The sequence below is a fragment of the Pan paniscus genome, chromosome 11 (genome assembly GCF_029289425.2).
Source record: "Pan paniscus chromosome 11, NHGRI_mPanPan1-v2.0_pri, whole genome shotgun sequence".
In the NCBI taxonomy this organism is placed as follows: domain Eukaryota; kingdom Metazoa; phylum Chordata; class Mammalia; order Primates; family Hominidae; genus Pan; species Pan paniscus.
Genome location: NC_073260.2, coordinates 124,281,820 through 124,298,605, shown reverse-complemented (window position 1 = coordinate 124,298,605; position 16,786 = coordinate 124,281,820). Strand labels below are relative to the sequence as shown.

General features: G+C 39.0%; 1 protein-coding gene across 1 annotated transcript in view; it reads left to right on the top strand.

Moving 5' to 3' along the window:
* The window catches only part of DOCK8 (dedicator of cytokinesis 8), a 249,536-nt gene that overhangs the window by 72,109 nt on the left and 160,641 nt on the right, over positions 1-16,786 (top strand). The window contains exons 3-4 of the mRNA XM_008963393.4: positions 1,364-1,539; positions 4,416-4,487. Coding sequence (XP_008961641.3) covers positions 1,364-1,539; positions 4,416-4,487 — 248 coding nt within the window. The remainder of the gene's footprint in view (positions 1-1,363; positions 1,540-4,415; positions 4,488-16,786) is intronic.

Here is a 16,786-nt window from a genome sequence, read left to right as displayed (position 1 = left end):
AAAAAAAATCCCAGACAGGAAGTAGGGCATATTTTGCCTAATTTGCAGCTTCATCCTCACTCCCTAACTTACGTCACTCATGTCTCCTCCATCATCAGGGACAGCAAGAGTGGGGAGGGGACAAGGCCTGGCACATCTCCATTCTCTGATCTTATTTCCTCTTGCCTCTTCAACAGCGCTTTGTCTCTCCTCTCCAGCTTGAAGCCCTTACTCTGGTATATGATTTCAAAGGGATGAAAAACTGGTTTCGTTAGTACTTCCCTTGGATCTGCCCTTGTCTCCCATCAAGGCAGTGCAAGTAAAGAATCCAAGATATTTGTTTTGTTGGTCCACTGGAGGGTAGAGATAGAGAAAAACAGTAACTTCCCCACCACCCCCAACCTCCCTTGGGCTGATGACTCCAAAGACTGCCATAAATGAACACTTTATAGAGCTGCTATTATTATGACACAAATCTACTTGATCTAAGGGATTCTTTTACTTTCTTAGGGTGGTCATTCCTAAGTCTTTGGATTTCACAGAAAAGAAAATATATTTTAATTGAGGACTGACAAAGGTTGCCAACTTTTTATCAATTATAAGAATTGTTTTTGTAATTACCATCAATTTCTATTATTTCTTTTACTCCCCCTCTTTCCAACTGTGGAAGGTAAAATTGAAGAGCAAAGAACACTTATTTCAAAGTGAGTAAATTTAGCTATATGAAAACTCAGCAGATTGCCCTGAGTTTGCTTGCGTAGCTGCAGTCCAGTGGAAATTTCTTCCAGACCAGCACCAGTCAACCCAGTGACATTTAGAAATCACTGCCCTGGATTGTTTCAGCCACCGAAACACTCGGTGTTCACTGTCAGCTATGATTATATATGAAGTGCTTTCGAGAACCAATGTATAGCATAACTTAGGCCAAAAGAAACACTGTGCCTAAACACTCAGCCAAGGAATGTTGAGTTTGCCTGGATTTCTGGAAAATTGTCTCCATTCCCTAGTTCACTGTATTTGGGTAAACAAAACATGGCCTCGGAGAGCTTTTGCGGGAGAAATTATAAAAATTCAGCGAAGCTTTGTGATCTCATTTTGGATCTCCTCAGGATTCCTCATCAAGTTGCAATTAAGGAGAGAAAAATTCCGCCTTGGGGTGTGATTTTAATTACTCATCATGTTATGACTTGACTTTCTGTGCTGCATTTTTTTCCATATCACTACTTCTGTGTTTGACAGCTCCTCCAAAGAGTCGCTCCGTTTTATGCCAGGAGCGAAGTACTTACTAAGTCAAAGGAAAGCACGGCAAACATCTCCTATTGCCTTCGTGCTTTTACCAGAAAACTGGGTGAGATCCTCCTTTTCCTTTTCCCTGCCCCTCCAGCCTCAGTTTTATGACCCTGTGGAGCCAGTGGACTTTGAAGGACTTCTGATGACACACCTGAACAGCCTGGATGTGCAGCTTGCCCAGGAGCTTGGGGACTTCACTGATGATGACTTGGACGTGGTGTTCACGCCAAAGGAATGTAGGACTCTGCAGCCCTCTTTGCCGGAGGAAGGGTAAATAGTTTTCTAAAATGAAGATGCGATTGGGATTGTCATGATTGTTTTCAATAAGTGGGTAGGGGAGATGCCTTCAATCTGAACTTAAAAATAAAATAAAATTACTCAATCCATTCAAGTGTGTGGGACAGCTATATGATATCATCATCTAAGTATAGATAGTTTTTAAATTAGTTTGGCCAGAGCTTTTGAAAAGCTATGTGGAGACTAAGCCAGTGCAAGGGATGCAGGAGGACCAAATGAAATGCTCAAGAGGAGGTTAAAAGTGCAGGCTCTGGAGCCAGACCACCTGGCTGCCAGCTCAGTGACCTTGGCTGTCACATGACCTCCCAAATCCTCGGTTTCTCCATTTGTAAAAATGTCAAGATTTTTAATGATAATTACTGAAATGCCGCCATCCAGAAGCATTTTAATTGCTTACAGTTATGAGACTGGATCAAGTTAGAAACATAAGGTAAAACCACATTTATTGAGCATCTACTATGTTCTGGGTACTGAGATAAAAAGATGAATAAGTCAAAGTCCCTCCTGTGAAGAAAGTGTCATGCAGTGCTAAAACAGTGGGGAGAGCTCTGTAGAATAAATATGTGAATAGCTAATTAGGGCTTGAGTTTCTATAGTTGGCTCTTCTATATGTTTATAGGCATGGGCATTAGTTTTTGGCCTCAAACTAACTGTGGAATTGTAGCTAAATGAAACTCCTGTTGCTTCTAAAATGTAAAAAAAAAAATGTCTCTTTGGAGGTTTAGGATAAACTTTTATTTACATTTATTTTAAAAGCCAAATTAAGATTCATATCCTCCTGGACAGGTTCCATCTTCTCATCTTCCCCAGAAGGTCCCAGAAAGAAGATCCTGACACACAGCCCCTGCCCTCTTTACTCTGAGATATTCTAGTTCTATTTTGGATTTTATTTCATCACAGTTGAAGGAGGTTGGATGATAATGGGCTGGTATTATTGTGAACCCTTGCTCTCTTGTTCAGACAGTCCTCACTCACATAGGAGAACTGACCATATGTGTAGCTCTGATGTTTTAAAAATACACACTTCCCAGGAAAGAAAAACATTGTCATTTTTGGGAAACCTACTCCCCCATTTTCAGTCCATTTATTCAGGTATGACTTTAGTGTAAGTTAACACCTACTATTTCATCTTTAGTGGAGAATCATTTAATTTATTCCTTTATGTAAAATTTATGGATGTTTCCAAATATGGTCAGAATCTTGGAAAAAGCTGTTTAAAATGCTTACAGTAGCCAGTCACCCCAGCTTGTTCCTGTGGTCCCAGCTACTTGGGAGGCTGAGGCAAGAGGATCACTTGAGCCCAGGAATTTGAGTTCAGCCTGGGTAAAATAGTGAGACCCTGTTTCTTACAAAACAAAAACAAAAAACAGTACAATGAATTTAGAGGAAGGAGGAGTTTGGTTTTTTTTTGAAATTTGATAAGGAAGATAATTTCTTTACTTAGCATCAGTTTTTTAGTATACTGTTGCCTTGTCAAAAGAATTTATAGGTAACATACCTGTCTGATGACTTTAAGAAAACCTCTACTATTTCAGTTGTTGCCAAAAAGTCTTCTGTATAATTAAGGCAGGGGAAGGTATCATCATCACACCAGAGTAAACAATAGCTGACTCCTGTTAAACAACCTGTGCCTAGCCCAGAACTTTATGTTGAGCTGTGATGGCGTGGTAGTGAAAAACATGAACGCTACAGGTGAGCTGCCTGGATTCAGGTCCCTGCTCCACCACTTGCTGTGTGACTTGGAACGAGATCCTTACCATCTCATTTTTCTGCAAAGTGAGAATAATAGTACTGCCTGTCCTATGGTGCTGATTGAGAATTAACTGAATTAATACGTATAAAGTGATTGCCTCAGTGCGTAATGCACAGTAAATGCTACCTAAGTGTAAACTATTAATATCATATATGCGTCTTTTTGTGTGCCAGGCAGTCTTCTAAGCACTTTGCACACTAACCGATTTAATCTTCATCAAAGCTGTCTACTAAAAGGGGCACTCTTACTACTCTAACGGCTTTAAGGAGAGGAAACTGAGGCACAGAAGGGTTGAGTGACTGGCTTATGGTCACATAGCTATAAGCGATGAAGCTGGGATTTGGGCAATTAGGGCCCAGAGACTGCATGTGTAACCTTTACAACATTTCATGTAATACTAACAGCATGTCTCTGTTCTTACCTCCTTATCACAGATGAGAAAATTAAGGCTTGTAGCATTTAAGCCTGTTTATTTCTGGTACTAATGCATTTGCAACAATAGCAAAAAGCTTTGCTACAATTGTTATCTTTGATTTCAAGACTCTGAAGCACTTGAAGAGTATTGCTCATGGTGCATTCCTTAAGTAGACATGACAGGAACCAACTGAATTAATGATCACCAACAAAAGCCAGTGTTTGCAATTTCGTCAAAGCATAAGACAACCGTTCTTTTTCCTGGCTTTCAAAAAGGAGAACATGCATGTCCTAACAAGGTTACACATGCATAAAAAATATGTCCAAATTACCCTGTCAGAGATAGGTATTTATACTTATTTTCCTTGTTTTGTATTCGATTACAGCTAGTTCTACCTGTCTTGTGTCAGAATGCCTTCGGGGATAGTTATAATTTAACATGATTCTGTATAATAAAGAAAACCCACAAAGCAAAAAATGCCAACATGTTTGTCTCATCAAAGTAAAAATGTTTATTGCCCCAGGAATACTTCAGACATTTGGAATGATTGGGCAAGAACATCCTAAGCATTCTCACTGATAAGGATTTAAATTCATGTCATGTTCCTTGCTCATGATAAGGGATTGTTTTGTTGTTTTACCCAGTAATAACAGGTGTTTATTTCATTTTCTACCTCATTAGGGTTGAACTGGACCCTCATGTCAGGGACTGTGTTCAGACCTACATCCGTGAGTGGCTAATCGTGAACCGGAAGTAAGTTACTTTTTTTCCGCTTTTTGTATATAAATATTAATTTTATATTGTTAGTTTTTAAATATTTCTTAATACTTTGAACAGTTCTAGGTTTACAGAAAAATTGCATGGCAAATAGAGTTCTCATGTACGCCTTCCTTATCCCCACTCAGTATCACACACACAGTTCCCCCTATTATGAACATCTCACTTCAGTGTGGTACATTTGTTACAGTAGCTGAGCCAATATGGATATGTTGTTATTAACTAAAGTCCATAGTTTACATTAATGTTTACTTTTTGTGTTGTATATTCTATGGGTTTTGACAAATGTGTAATGACATGTATATGCCTTTACAGTATCATACAGAATTGTTTCACTGCCCTAAAAATCCTCTGTGTTCCACCTGTTCATCCTCCCTCCCTGGCAACCACTTTCCTTTTTTACTGTCTCCATAATTCCACCTTGTTCTTCAATGTCTTTTTGTGTCTTGATAGCTCATTTTTTTTATTGCTGAATAATCTTTCATTGCATGGCTGTACCATTGTTTATTTATCCATTAACTTACTGAGAAAGAAAGTTCTATTTTAAACATAAAGAATAGACTGCAAGCTTGCCCAACCCCCAGCCCGTGGGCAACATGGAGCCCAGGATGGCTTTGAAAGTGGCCCAACACAAATTCATAAACTTTCTTAAAACATTATGAGGGTTTTTTTTTGCGATTTTTTTAAAGCTCATTAGCTATTGTTAGTGTTAGTGTATTTTATATTTGGCCTGAGATAATTCTTCTTCCAGTATGGCCCAGGGAAGCCAAAAGTTTGGGCACCTGGAATAGAGCCTTTTTGTTGTCTTCTAATTCTGATGAATTCCTAGGGGGTAAAAATTAAGTGAATTGAAACCTGGCCTCAGATTCAGAGGTGGCGTTCGAGTTTATGACCAAGAAATAAATTACTTGCTGGCCTTCCAGTAAGGGATCTTCCTCTCCTGGATTAATCAAACCGTCTGTGACATTGTTCTGAGCTTTTTCTCTCCATGCCATGGACCTGGACAGCACTCTCTCATGAGAAACATCTATGCACATTGAAATTCTCAGCCTGCATGGGTGTACATGTTGGGGAGTGAGATGTGGACTGTCTACAGATTAGGGCACACCCCACTAGAGACACATCACTGAACCTTTGACAAGACATTAGTAGTTTAAAATTCTGATAGCCTCACTCCTCCTATACCTCAGTAAGAATTACCATTCTATGGGGTAAATGATGAAAGACTTTGAGGATTGGGTTTTATCTAGCTCCTGGAAGGGTGCCATTGAGTTTGTGCTGAGGTTTTCTGGAGTAATGTCAATATGCACACATTTTCAGCAGCAGAGAAAGAGAAAGCATTCATTATTAAAAGTTTTTAAGAGAAAGTTAGATGCCAATCCATCATCTGTTCTAAAATGAATGGAAAACAAAGTTTGCCGGGCAGTCAGATAAAATTATGGTTTGCTGATAATAAATAAAAGATTTCAGAACAAGTTTTTCTCAAGTTTTTAAATGCTATCATTAGAGGTACTTTCTGGACATTAAAGATCTAAAAAAAATCTGAGAAGGAACAAATAGAAAGGTCCATTTTGATACATTTGGTTTTCAGATTTATTTTCTATTTCGGGCTTGTCCACTTTTTCATTTCTCATGGCAATGCAAGCTTCTTGGAGTAGTGATTTTTCTTGATCTTGCACAAATGTAAGAGAAAAAAAAATGGACTCTTTTTGGAATACTCGTTGAAATTTTAGAAATAATTATGAAACACAAACCATGAACATTTGATGTCTGTCCTTTGAATAGTGTTGGGTTTTTTTGGTATATGTTTGTATGAAAACTAAATAAGATTATAATATCATTTTTGTAACATGCATTTTCAGTTTTCACAGTAAAGAGTGATTCTCTTCCTTTGCTATTAAATATGCTTCCTCAATACAATGATTGATGATTGCATAATATATTTATACCAAAATTTATTTAACCAATTTTAATATTTAGGTGATTCCTTACTTTTCAGTGTTGTGCTTAAAATGCAAAAACATCCTTCTCACTAAAAATTTGTACATATTTATGATTTTTTTCTTTGGAATTAATTCCTACAAGAGGAATTTCTATGTCAAAGGATATGCACAAATTTAAAGATTTGGAATACTAGATCAAACATTATGCTGGGTGCAGTGGCTCACATTTATAATCTTACTCAGCACTTTGGGAGGTTGAGGTAGGAGGATCACTTGAACCCAGGAGTTCAAGACCAGCCTAGGCAATATACAGAGACCCCACCTCTAAAAAAATTTTTTTTAAAAATTAACTGGGTATGATGACATGCACCTGTAGTCCTAGCTACTCGGGAGGCTGAGGCAGGAGGATCACTTGAGCCCAGGAGGTCAAGGCTGTAGTGAGTGATGATTGCACCACTGCACACCAGCCCAGGCAACAGAGGAAGACCCTATCTCAAAAAAAAAAAAAAAAAAAAGGCCGGGCACGGTGGCTCATGCCTGTAATCCCAGCACTTTGGGAGGCCAAGACGGGTGGATCACCTGAGGTTGGGAGTTTGAGACCAGCCTGACCAACATGGAGAAACCCCGTCTCTACTAAAAATACAAAATTAACCGGGCGTGGTGGTGCATGCCTGTAATCCCAGCTACTGGGGAGGCTGGAGGCAGGAGGATTGCCTGAACCAGGGCGGAGGTTGTGGTGAGCCGAGATCGCGCCATTGCACTCCAGCCTGGGCAACAAGAGTGAAACTCCGTCTCAAAAAAAAAAAAAGATTATTGACACTACATGCATGAATCCTCAAGAATATTAGATGTTATAATTTATCAACATTTCCAATTTTATTTGATAAAAGGTTTTTTTTTTCATTTTCTTTTACTATTAGATTAGGCATCTTTCTTCTATATATTTCTTGGCCATTTTTTATTTTTCCTGGTGCTCTGCTTATTCGTGAAATTTGTGCATCCCTATTAATGTATTTGTCTAGTCTGATTTATTTTTGGAAGCACTTTATTTGTTAAAGATATTAACCCTTGTCTATTATGTATTAAAAATGTCTTCCCCAGTATGCCTTTTGTCTTTTAAAGTTGTTTTTAATTTTCAACATTCAGAATTATTTATGTCATTAAATCTATATTAATATTTTTCCTTATATTTAATTTTGGCATCATGCTTAAAATTTGATTCACAAACTTATTATTATTTTCTAAGAGTATGGGATTAAAGCATTAATCCAGATCATTAGCCACTTGACTGTTGCTTCTGTTCCCTTATGTGTCTCCATTTGTTTTTATCTTTTCTACAGAAGCAATGGTTACCCATATATTTATTATATGCAAGTTTTTGCATCTTGTTCCCCTAAAAAAGAAAGGAATATCTGTTTTAATTTTATGTTTGGCAACATTCTAGGGATGGGATCACCATTGGCCCAGTTCTCTGCACCCCTGTGTAATGGAGCAGTTCCCTTCTTAACGGTCACCTAGTGGACAGGGAGAAGTGTACAACTTCAGAACTCATTGTCAGTTTCTGGCAAGCTTTCTTGTAGAAAAATTGCATCTCTTTCTATCCCTCTGCCTCATTCTCTTGCACTCTGAATCTAACACTCTGCCCATGAAAACTAAAATTCCTAGCACACACTCCTCCCAGGGATCATTCTGTCTCTATGTGCACCTGTCGTATTTTATCTGTGGGGAGAATCCAGTACACTATTGCCAGATGCCCTTCATCTCCCAACCTCACACAGTACATTTTTAGCTTGTTGTTTTCTGTGAGTTGTATCTGTATTGTTTTAGAATAACCAGCTGGAAGCTGTGATGCTTTCATAGAGAAGCCACTATTATGAAGAAGGAGAATTCAGATTTCTGTATAGACACTGACCAGGGACTCGTGGGCAGGAAGGTGTGCAACACCTTCTTATCTTTATTCAGTGAGTTCCCCTTTGGGGAGCCAAAGTTTGGTACATCCTTCTCTTTCCAGCTCCATCTGATCCACAGAGGTTCTGTCCAGATTCAGGCATTAAGTTATCTCTTCATTTGGATGAGTTTCCAGTTTTTCTGTGTCTTCATAAGTGGTTTACTAGAAAGTCAGAGGAGGATGCAATAGGGGTTGCTGGCCATTTGTTAATTAGTGATTAATTATTTAGCTCTCCTTTAATTGGTTATGTGCCAAATAATGTATGATTGTTTTGAAAGAAATCAAGTAATATGGAGGTGCATTAAGGAAAAGGCAAATCTCATGCCTCACTACTTACCAGTGTCCTACCCTTCCCTTAACTCACTCTTCACTGCATAAAGCCCAGCTGTGCAGCTTCCAGATCTTTTCATACCCTCACAAAAAATATTTGCCTATTTATATTTTTCACATAAAGATATATGTATTAATGTATGTGTTTATATATTACAAACATTTCTTTAAAATAACTGTCCATGTCAGAGCTATATCCCATTCTACTGAAATGCTGCCTAGTATTCAAAGGGTGAAGGAATGTGTCATAAGTTATTGAAACTAAATGACCATTTTGGTTGTCTCCATTTTTCATAATTGCAAATAATACTGAAACAAACATATCTGCACATTTGCCCCTACACATGTGTGTGAATATTTCTGAGGGTAGAAATGAAGCCAGTGCACATGGTATACTCTGATAGGTACTGCCAAATTCTTCTCCAGAAAAGTCGTGCTATTTCATTCCGTTACCAACTGGGCATGAATCTGGCGTGTTCCCATATTCTTGCCAGTGCTGGGTATTATTTATTAAAATAAAATTTCTATTCCTCCAGTCTTCTTTTAGTTATTATTTTAATCTGGAAGCTATTACACCTACTTTCTGAATACAGTTTCCTATCATCAAGTTTCCTTTCCTTATGTGTTCTAAAATCCCAGTTAAATATGCACTTAACCATACAACCGTAAGTCCCACTCTTGAGTATTTACATAAAACCTATGTGCAAATATAGCAGTTTAGCAGTTTTATTTGTAATTGCCAAGACTGCATAGCAGTTTTATTTGTAATTGCCAAAAACTGGAACAAAACCCAGATTGTACTCAGTTGGGTAGTAGATAAACAAACTCTGGTAAATCCATACAATGGAATACTACTCAGCAGTGAAATGGAACAAACAATTGATATATACAACAACATGGATGAATCTCAGATACAGTATGCTAAGTGAAAGAAGCCAGACAAAGGCCGGGCATGGTGGCTCATGCCTGTAATCCCAGCACTTTGGGAGGCTGAGGCAGGTGGATCAGCTGAGGTCAGGAGTTCCAGACCAGCCTGACCAACATGGTGAAACCCCGTCTCTACTAAAACTACAGAAATTAGCTGGGCGTGGTGGCACGTGCCTGTAGTCCCAGTTACTCAGGAGGCTGAGGCAGGAGAATCGCTTGAACCTGGGAGGCGGAGGTTGCAGTGAGCTGAGATCATGCCATTGTACTCCAGCCTGGGCAACAAAGTGAGATTCTGTCTTAAAAAAAAAAAAAAAGAAGAAGAACCCAGACAAAAAAGATAACTGCATGATTCCATGTATCTGACATTCTGGAAAAGATAAAGCTACAGGGATGGAAAACAGGTCCATGGTTACCAGGGTCTGGAAGTGGGGAAGGGGGCTGACTACAAAAGGACATGGGAGTGCCCTTTGCGTGGTGCTGGGACTGTAGTGCCCATGATGTAAAATCTGCCTTGGACCATTACATTAGAAGAAATCAGTTCCATTTATCCCAAATATTCCCTCCAAGTGAAATACTTTGGTAGCATATATAATAATAATTCAATAAATATTAGCTATTATATTTATTAAGTAGTACATATCAGAAAACATACTTATATTAGCATGTCAAAGGAATGAACATGAAATTCTCTCCCATATATTGAATGCACCGTGGAGGGGGGGACCTGCCTTCCTCTGGAGGACCATACTTAGTGAAGCCACTTTGCCTTATAAGGACATGCCTTTGTTATCCAGAACCATGCAGTCAAACACTGATTTAGTTAGCTCCTTTATTTCTCAATTATCTCCTGCTGATATTACGTTTGTCCATAATATCTAGAGATAGGCTTTTATGTCCTTGCTAGCTGTGGTAATGGTTTTGAATCCCACTTAGGGGGTAGAGGAGTAGAGTAATGGCCACTTGTGTTCCCTCCCACCCTCATCATTCTACAGGGCATTTGCCACTCAAGTACTATAATTGAGACATTTAAATCATACAAATAATGCTGCCCATGAAGGATAGAGGAAATTTTTAGATTTCCTTTTAAACCTAACAGAGAAAGATTAAGTTACATAAAAATGTAAAATACATGATCTCCAGTACATTGAAGGAAATGTATTTTCTTACTTGAAATGTTTGTGTTACTTAGACTGGAAGATTTATTAAACGATTTCCATTCTATCATTCATGTCTACAGCACCAAATTTGGTGTCCTTGTTCTAAAAACAATAGTACTTTTCTCCCCATGACTTTTGAAAATGATTACTGGTTTACTGATTAGCATGGCGCCATGTTTGCTTGTTTGTCCAACCTTTTATCTGCATATTTTGATAATGTTGTGTGGATTAATATTTGATCACATCCTTTGGGTGATATTAACGATTTTAAGCTTTATTTCTTCTGTCATTTTCTCTAAATGAACCAAAGAGGGATAAACTTCAGAATGTTTTTGATGCTTGGTGGAGAGCTGAACTCTTAAGAAATTACACTTGTTTACATACTATATTTATTCTTGCCGCAGAGACAGTGAAACATTTCATGAGTGTTATGGGCAGCATCATAAAAGCCTTTAGATTTTGTTTTTCATCTGGGATGATTAAGGTAATTCTGAAGGAAGGTTGAGCTCAAGGAGAGCTGAGATATCAAGGAATGGGGTATCATCTGTTTTATTACTCCATATTTTACTCCCAGTGAAGTAGTAAACAATTAAAATTCAAACACATCAGTGCATATAACTCAGTTATTCCCAGAACACCATAAAAATGTCTCCCTGATCAATAATTGCTTATTATGACATGCATTTGTTGTGCTAGCTGTCAAGGTGCTTAGCTATTTGCTTTCTAAAAGTATGAAAAGCACGCCCGGCTCATCAGCCTATGTGGTAACAAAGAGCAATCCAGCTGTGGATGTCACAGAGCCACTCTTGACCTGTTGTGCGTAGACTCCTTCCCCAAAAATCCAAACCCACTAAGACTCTCCAGGCTCTGTTAACACACACCAGCCCGGTTCAGCTTGGATGCCCTCCTCACACCATGTGGGTTCTGATTTTCCATGCCAGGCAGTCCATCTTAAATGGATGCATCCTCACCGTGTTTGGGCTTCAACTTCCTATTCTGGACCTCCTCGGCTACTCCCTACCCCAAGGCATGGAGGGCTGCCTTGTTCTGATGCACCTTATGATTTTAGCACCAAATTGTACAGGAAGGGAGAGAAGGGAAAGGAGAAAGAAGATGTGAAAGGAAAGAGAGGGTAGGGAAGAGGAAAAAGAAGATGAGGAACACATATTATTTTCTAATCCTCACAATAGGTCCTCAAAATGAGCAACATTTCCCCCTATTTCACACTTGAGGAAACTGTGACTCAGAGAGACTAAGGCACTTGCCCAAGGTCTCTTAGTACATTAAGGAGCCAGCATCTGCACCCAGTTCCTTCTGACTCTAGAGCCTGGATTCTGCCTGCTGCACCACACTGTCTTTAAAGAGAACGCTCTCAAAACGTGCTTGGTCTTTGGATTGTCTCAAATGTGTTAGAATAGTGTTTTAAGAAAAGGAATGCAGATCTCCTGGGAAGCAATAGGTCGAGTTCATTTCATGAGAATCATTTTTCTAGCCATTGGCCTACTTCCCCATTTTTCTCCTGTCTGCATCTAGGTGCAACAGGAACTTGGCTTTATTTGACTCCATTGCCAGGGTGGGGTAATGAGGCTGGGACTCTCTTGTAGCCAGTGGCAGTGAGCCAGCAGTCTCCCTACCCAGTGATGGTTCCTTCCATGGCCAGCACTTCTGGAATGAGTCATCTTTACATGTTTGCCAACCCTTGTCCTCTCCTCCCCAGCCAGGTTCACCCTTGCTGCTGTCAGGGAGCTTTGAGACTTTCTGAGATTTTTAAATGGGGAAGTAGATGTTAAACCTAGTATGAGGAAGAGAGGGAAAGTTTGCTCTGGTTTCAAACACACAGTCATAGAAGATGCTAGTCTTAATGCTTTCCATAGCAAAAACCCTGAAGGCTTAGAGTGTACACATTGTGAACTGAACTTTTAACATTATTGTGTAACTCATTTGTTAATGCCTATTTGTCATTGACTGTGGGGTCCATGTGAAAAACTCCCACAAACACTCTAACAAAATGGAAGACAGAAAAGAAAGCAAGCATCATTTGTGTACAATAGCCAAAGAACAATAGCCAAATAAATTTGATGGTCTCAAAAGTTAAGCATCTTTTGAAGAGAAAATTTGATTTTAGGGCCGGGTGGGGTAGCTCATGCCTGTAATCGCAGCACTTTGGGAGGCAGAGGCGGGTGGATCACCTGAGGTCAGGAGTTCGAGACCAGCCTGGCCAACACAGCAAAACCCCGTCTCTACTAGAAATACAAAAATTAGCTGGGTACGGTGGCGCATGCCTGTGATCCCAGCTACTTAAGAGGCTGAGACAGGAGAATTGCTTGAACTCGGGAGGCGGAGGTTGCAGTGAGCCAAGATCATGCTGCTGCACTCCAGCCTGGGTGAAGGAGCCAGACTCTGTCTCCAAAAACAAAAACAGAAAAAAGAATTGATTTTGATTTTTTCAGACACAGTGCATGAACTTTTTATCATAAGATGTTAAAGCTGGGGAAAATATCTTAGAATTCACCTCATGTTCATGCTTTACCCTATGAAGAAACAGAGGCACAGAGAGAAATAACTTGAGGATAATGGAAACAAGCACACATCTGTAAGTGTGTGTGTGTGTGTGTCAGAGAGAGAGAGAGAGATGTTCCCTTGTAAGTAAACACTCTTGGAAATAGCTGCATTTTATTATAATACAAAAAGTAATGCTAAAGCTGGTATAGTTCTGGTTGCTAAGCTTCACACACAAAAGGTCTTTAGGAAGCTGCTTCCTAATTTTTATTTCTGTGGCCCAAAAAAGTCTCCTTGTAAACCTTCGTGTCATGTCATACTAAACCTTTGACATCAATACCCTTTAAAATGTACAGGTCCTTAAAAAAAAAAAAGGGCAAAGGGCAAATACTAATGTGGGAAATTTGAATTTTAATTAACTGTTTCAATGTTAGGATAAATTAATGTTAGATAAATTCTTTGGTAATTTTTCCCCCTAAAATTGGATTTTTCAAGAAACATCACTGGTTCAGTATATTGTTATTTGGGGTAGCATAATTTTAGGGGATAACTTAATATTTGCATATATTTGTCACTACTTTGAGTTGGTTTTTGACCCCTGACCCCCAGCCAGGATGTTAGATCACACAGATTTTTTTTTTCTTTGAGCCCTTAGGGAGAGTCCAAAACAGTCACTTTATGTACTAGGAAAGTTTACCCACTCAGCACACACAGATATGTTGTTGCCTACATTTATATTTGTGAGAGTGACTGTTAAGAAACTAGCAGGTTTATGAAATCCGTGTGAGAATTTCTCTCAAATAACTGTTAATGGACAATCCAGCAATCCTCCCATCTCAGCCTCCCAAGTAGCTGAGACTACAGGCAGGTGGCACCATACTTGGCTAATTTTTTGTGTTTTTTGTAGAGATGCGGTTTCACCATGTCACCGAGGCTGGTCTCAAACTCCTGGACTCAAGTGGTCCTCCTGCCTTGGCCTCCCAGAGTGCTGGGATTACAGGTGTGAGCCACTGCACCCAGCCTGTACATTTTCCTTGAAATCGTTTTTGGATGTTTAGTCTTATTTCCTTATTCAGAGTTCACCTTGTTTATTTATTTTTTTTTTTTCATTTCCCCAATTTAGCCTGCTTTTCACCCAGCCCTAGCAATATAGGTTTGGGTCAGAGAAATTCAAGTGGCCAGGGGACGCTAAAGATAACCCATTATGGCCGGGCACGGTGGCTCACATCTGTAATCCCAGCACTTTGGGAGGCCGAGGCAGGCAGATCACAAGGTCAGGAGATCAAGACCATCCTGGCTAACACAGTGAAACCCCGTCTCTACTAAAAATACAAAAAAATTAGCTGGGTGTGGTGGTGGGCACCTGTAGTCCCAGCTACTCAGGAGACTGAGGCAGGAGAATGGTGTGAACCCGGGAGGCAGAGCTTGCAGTGAGCAGAGATCGTGCCACTGCACTCCAGCCTGGGCGACAGTGAGACTCCGTCTCAAAAAAAAAAAAAAAAAAAGATGGCCCATTGTGGTAAGCCTTGACTTGAATTAGTCACCAAGCTAGTCTTATCTCTTTTCTAGGCTAATTCTTGTTTTTTTTTTTGGCTCAAAACAAATTGTTTGTCTTCAGAACACAATAAAATCCAGGGAGAGTGTCCTGTTCTTCCTACAGACGTCACTGGGACATCTTATTCTTTAATTAATTCAGTCAAGTAAAATTGGTCAAGTACCTGCTCTCTGTGCCAGAGTTATAAACTTTGTATTTGTATAATTGCTAGTAGCTCTCTTACATTTCTTACTTTATCTATCTGGCATTTGATCTACCTAATACCTTCCAATATCACCTCATGTCCCTTTACCAGCTTGGTGGTTTTTCTATAGTTCAGGAAATCAAACAAAATGGTGTGTGACCTGGAGGTACTAGAAAAACAATAGCAAACCAACTCCAAAGCCAGCAGAAGAAAAGAAATAACCAAAATCAGATCTGAAAAAAATTAAAACGTGAAAATCCATACAAAAGATCAATGAAACCAAAAGTTTGTTATTCAAAAAAAAAAACAAGGTTGATAGACCACTAACTAGATTAATATAGAAAACAAGAGAGAAGATCGATCCAAATAAGCACAATCAGAAATGACAAAAATGACACTACAACTGATGCCTCAGAAATATAAAAAATCCTCAGAGACTGTTATAAATACCCCTATGCACACAAACTAGAAAACGCAGAAGAAATGGATAGATTCCTGGAAACACACAAGCCCCCTAAAATTGAAGCAAGAAGAAATTGAAATCTTGAACAGACCAATAATGAGTTCTGAAATTGAATCAGTAATACAAAACCCACCCCAAAAAGCCCTTAATCAGATGGATTCACAGCCAAATTATACCAGACATACAAAGAAGAGCTAGTACCAATCCTACTGAAATTATTTCAAAAATTCAAGGAGGAAAGACTCCTCTCTCTCATTCTGCAAAGCCAGCATCATTCTGATACCAGAACCTGGGAGAGACACAGCAGAAAAGAAAACTTCAGGCCAATATCCCTGATGAACATCGACACAAAAATCCTCAACAAAATACTACAAACCAAATCCAGCAGCACATTGAAAAGTTAATTCATCACAATCAAGTAGGCTTTATTCCCGGGATGCGAGGTTGGATCACCATACACAAATCAATAAATGAGACTCATCACATAAACAGAATTAAAAACAAAAATGACAGGATAATCTCAATAGACACAGAAAAGACTTTTAACAAAATTCAACATCCCTTCATGTTAAAAACCCTCAACAAATTAGGCATTGAAAGAACATACCTCAAAATAAGAGCCATCTATTATTCAGCTATCCACAGCCAACATCATACTGAGTGGGCAAAAGCTGGAAGCATTCCTCTTGAGAACTGGAACAAAACAAGGATGCCTACTCTCACCACTTATATCAACATGGTATTGGAAGTGCTAGCCAGAGAAATCAGGCAAGAAAAAGAAATAAAAGACATCCCAACAGGAAGAGAGGAAGTCAAACTAGCTCTGTCACAGTGCAGGCAATATAATTCTGTACCCAGAAAACACTGCAGATCCTGCTAAAAGGCTCCTAGAACTGATAAACAACTTCAGTAAAGTTTCAGGATACAAAATCAATGTACAAAAGTCAATAACATTTCCACACACCAATAATGTCTTAAGTTGAGGGCCAAATCAAGAATGCAATTTATTTTATTCTTTTGAATAAAATACCTAGGAATACAGCTAATCAAGGAGGTGAAAGATCTCTACAATGAGAATTATGAAACACACTGAAAGAGATCAGAGGTGACACAAACAAATGGACAAATATTCCATGCTTGTGGATAGGAAGAATCAATATTATTAAAACAGCCATAGTGCCCAAAGAGATTTTTAGATTCACTGCTATTCCTATCTTAATTAGCAACATCATTTTTTCACAGACTTAAAAAAAAAAGCCTATTCCAAAA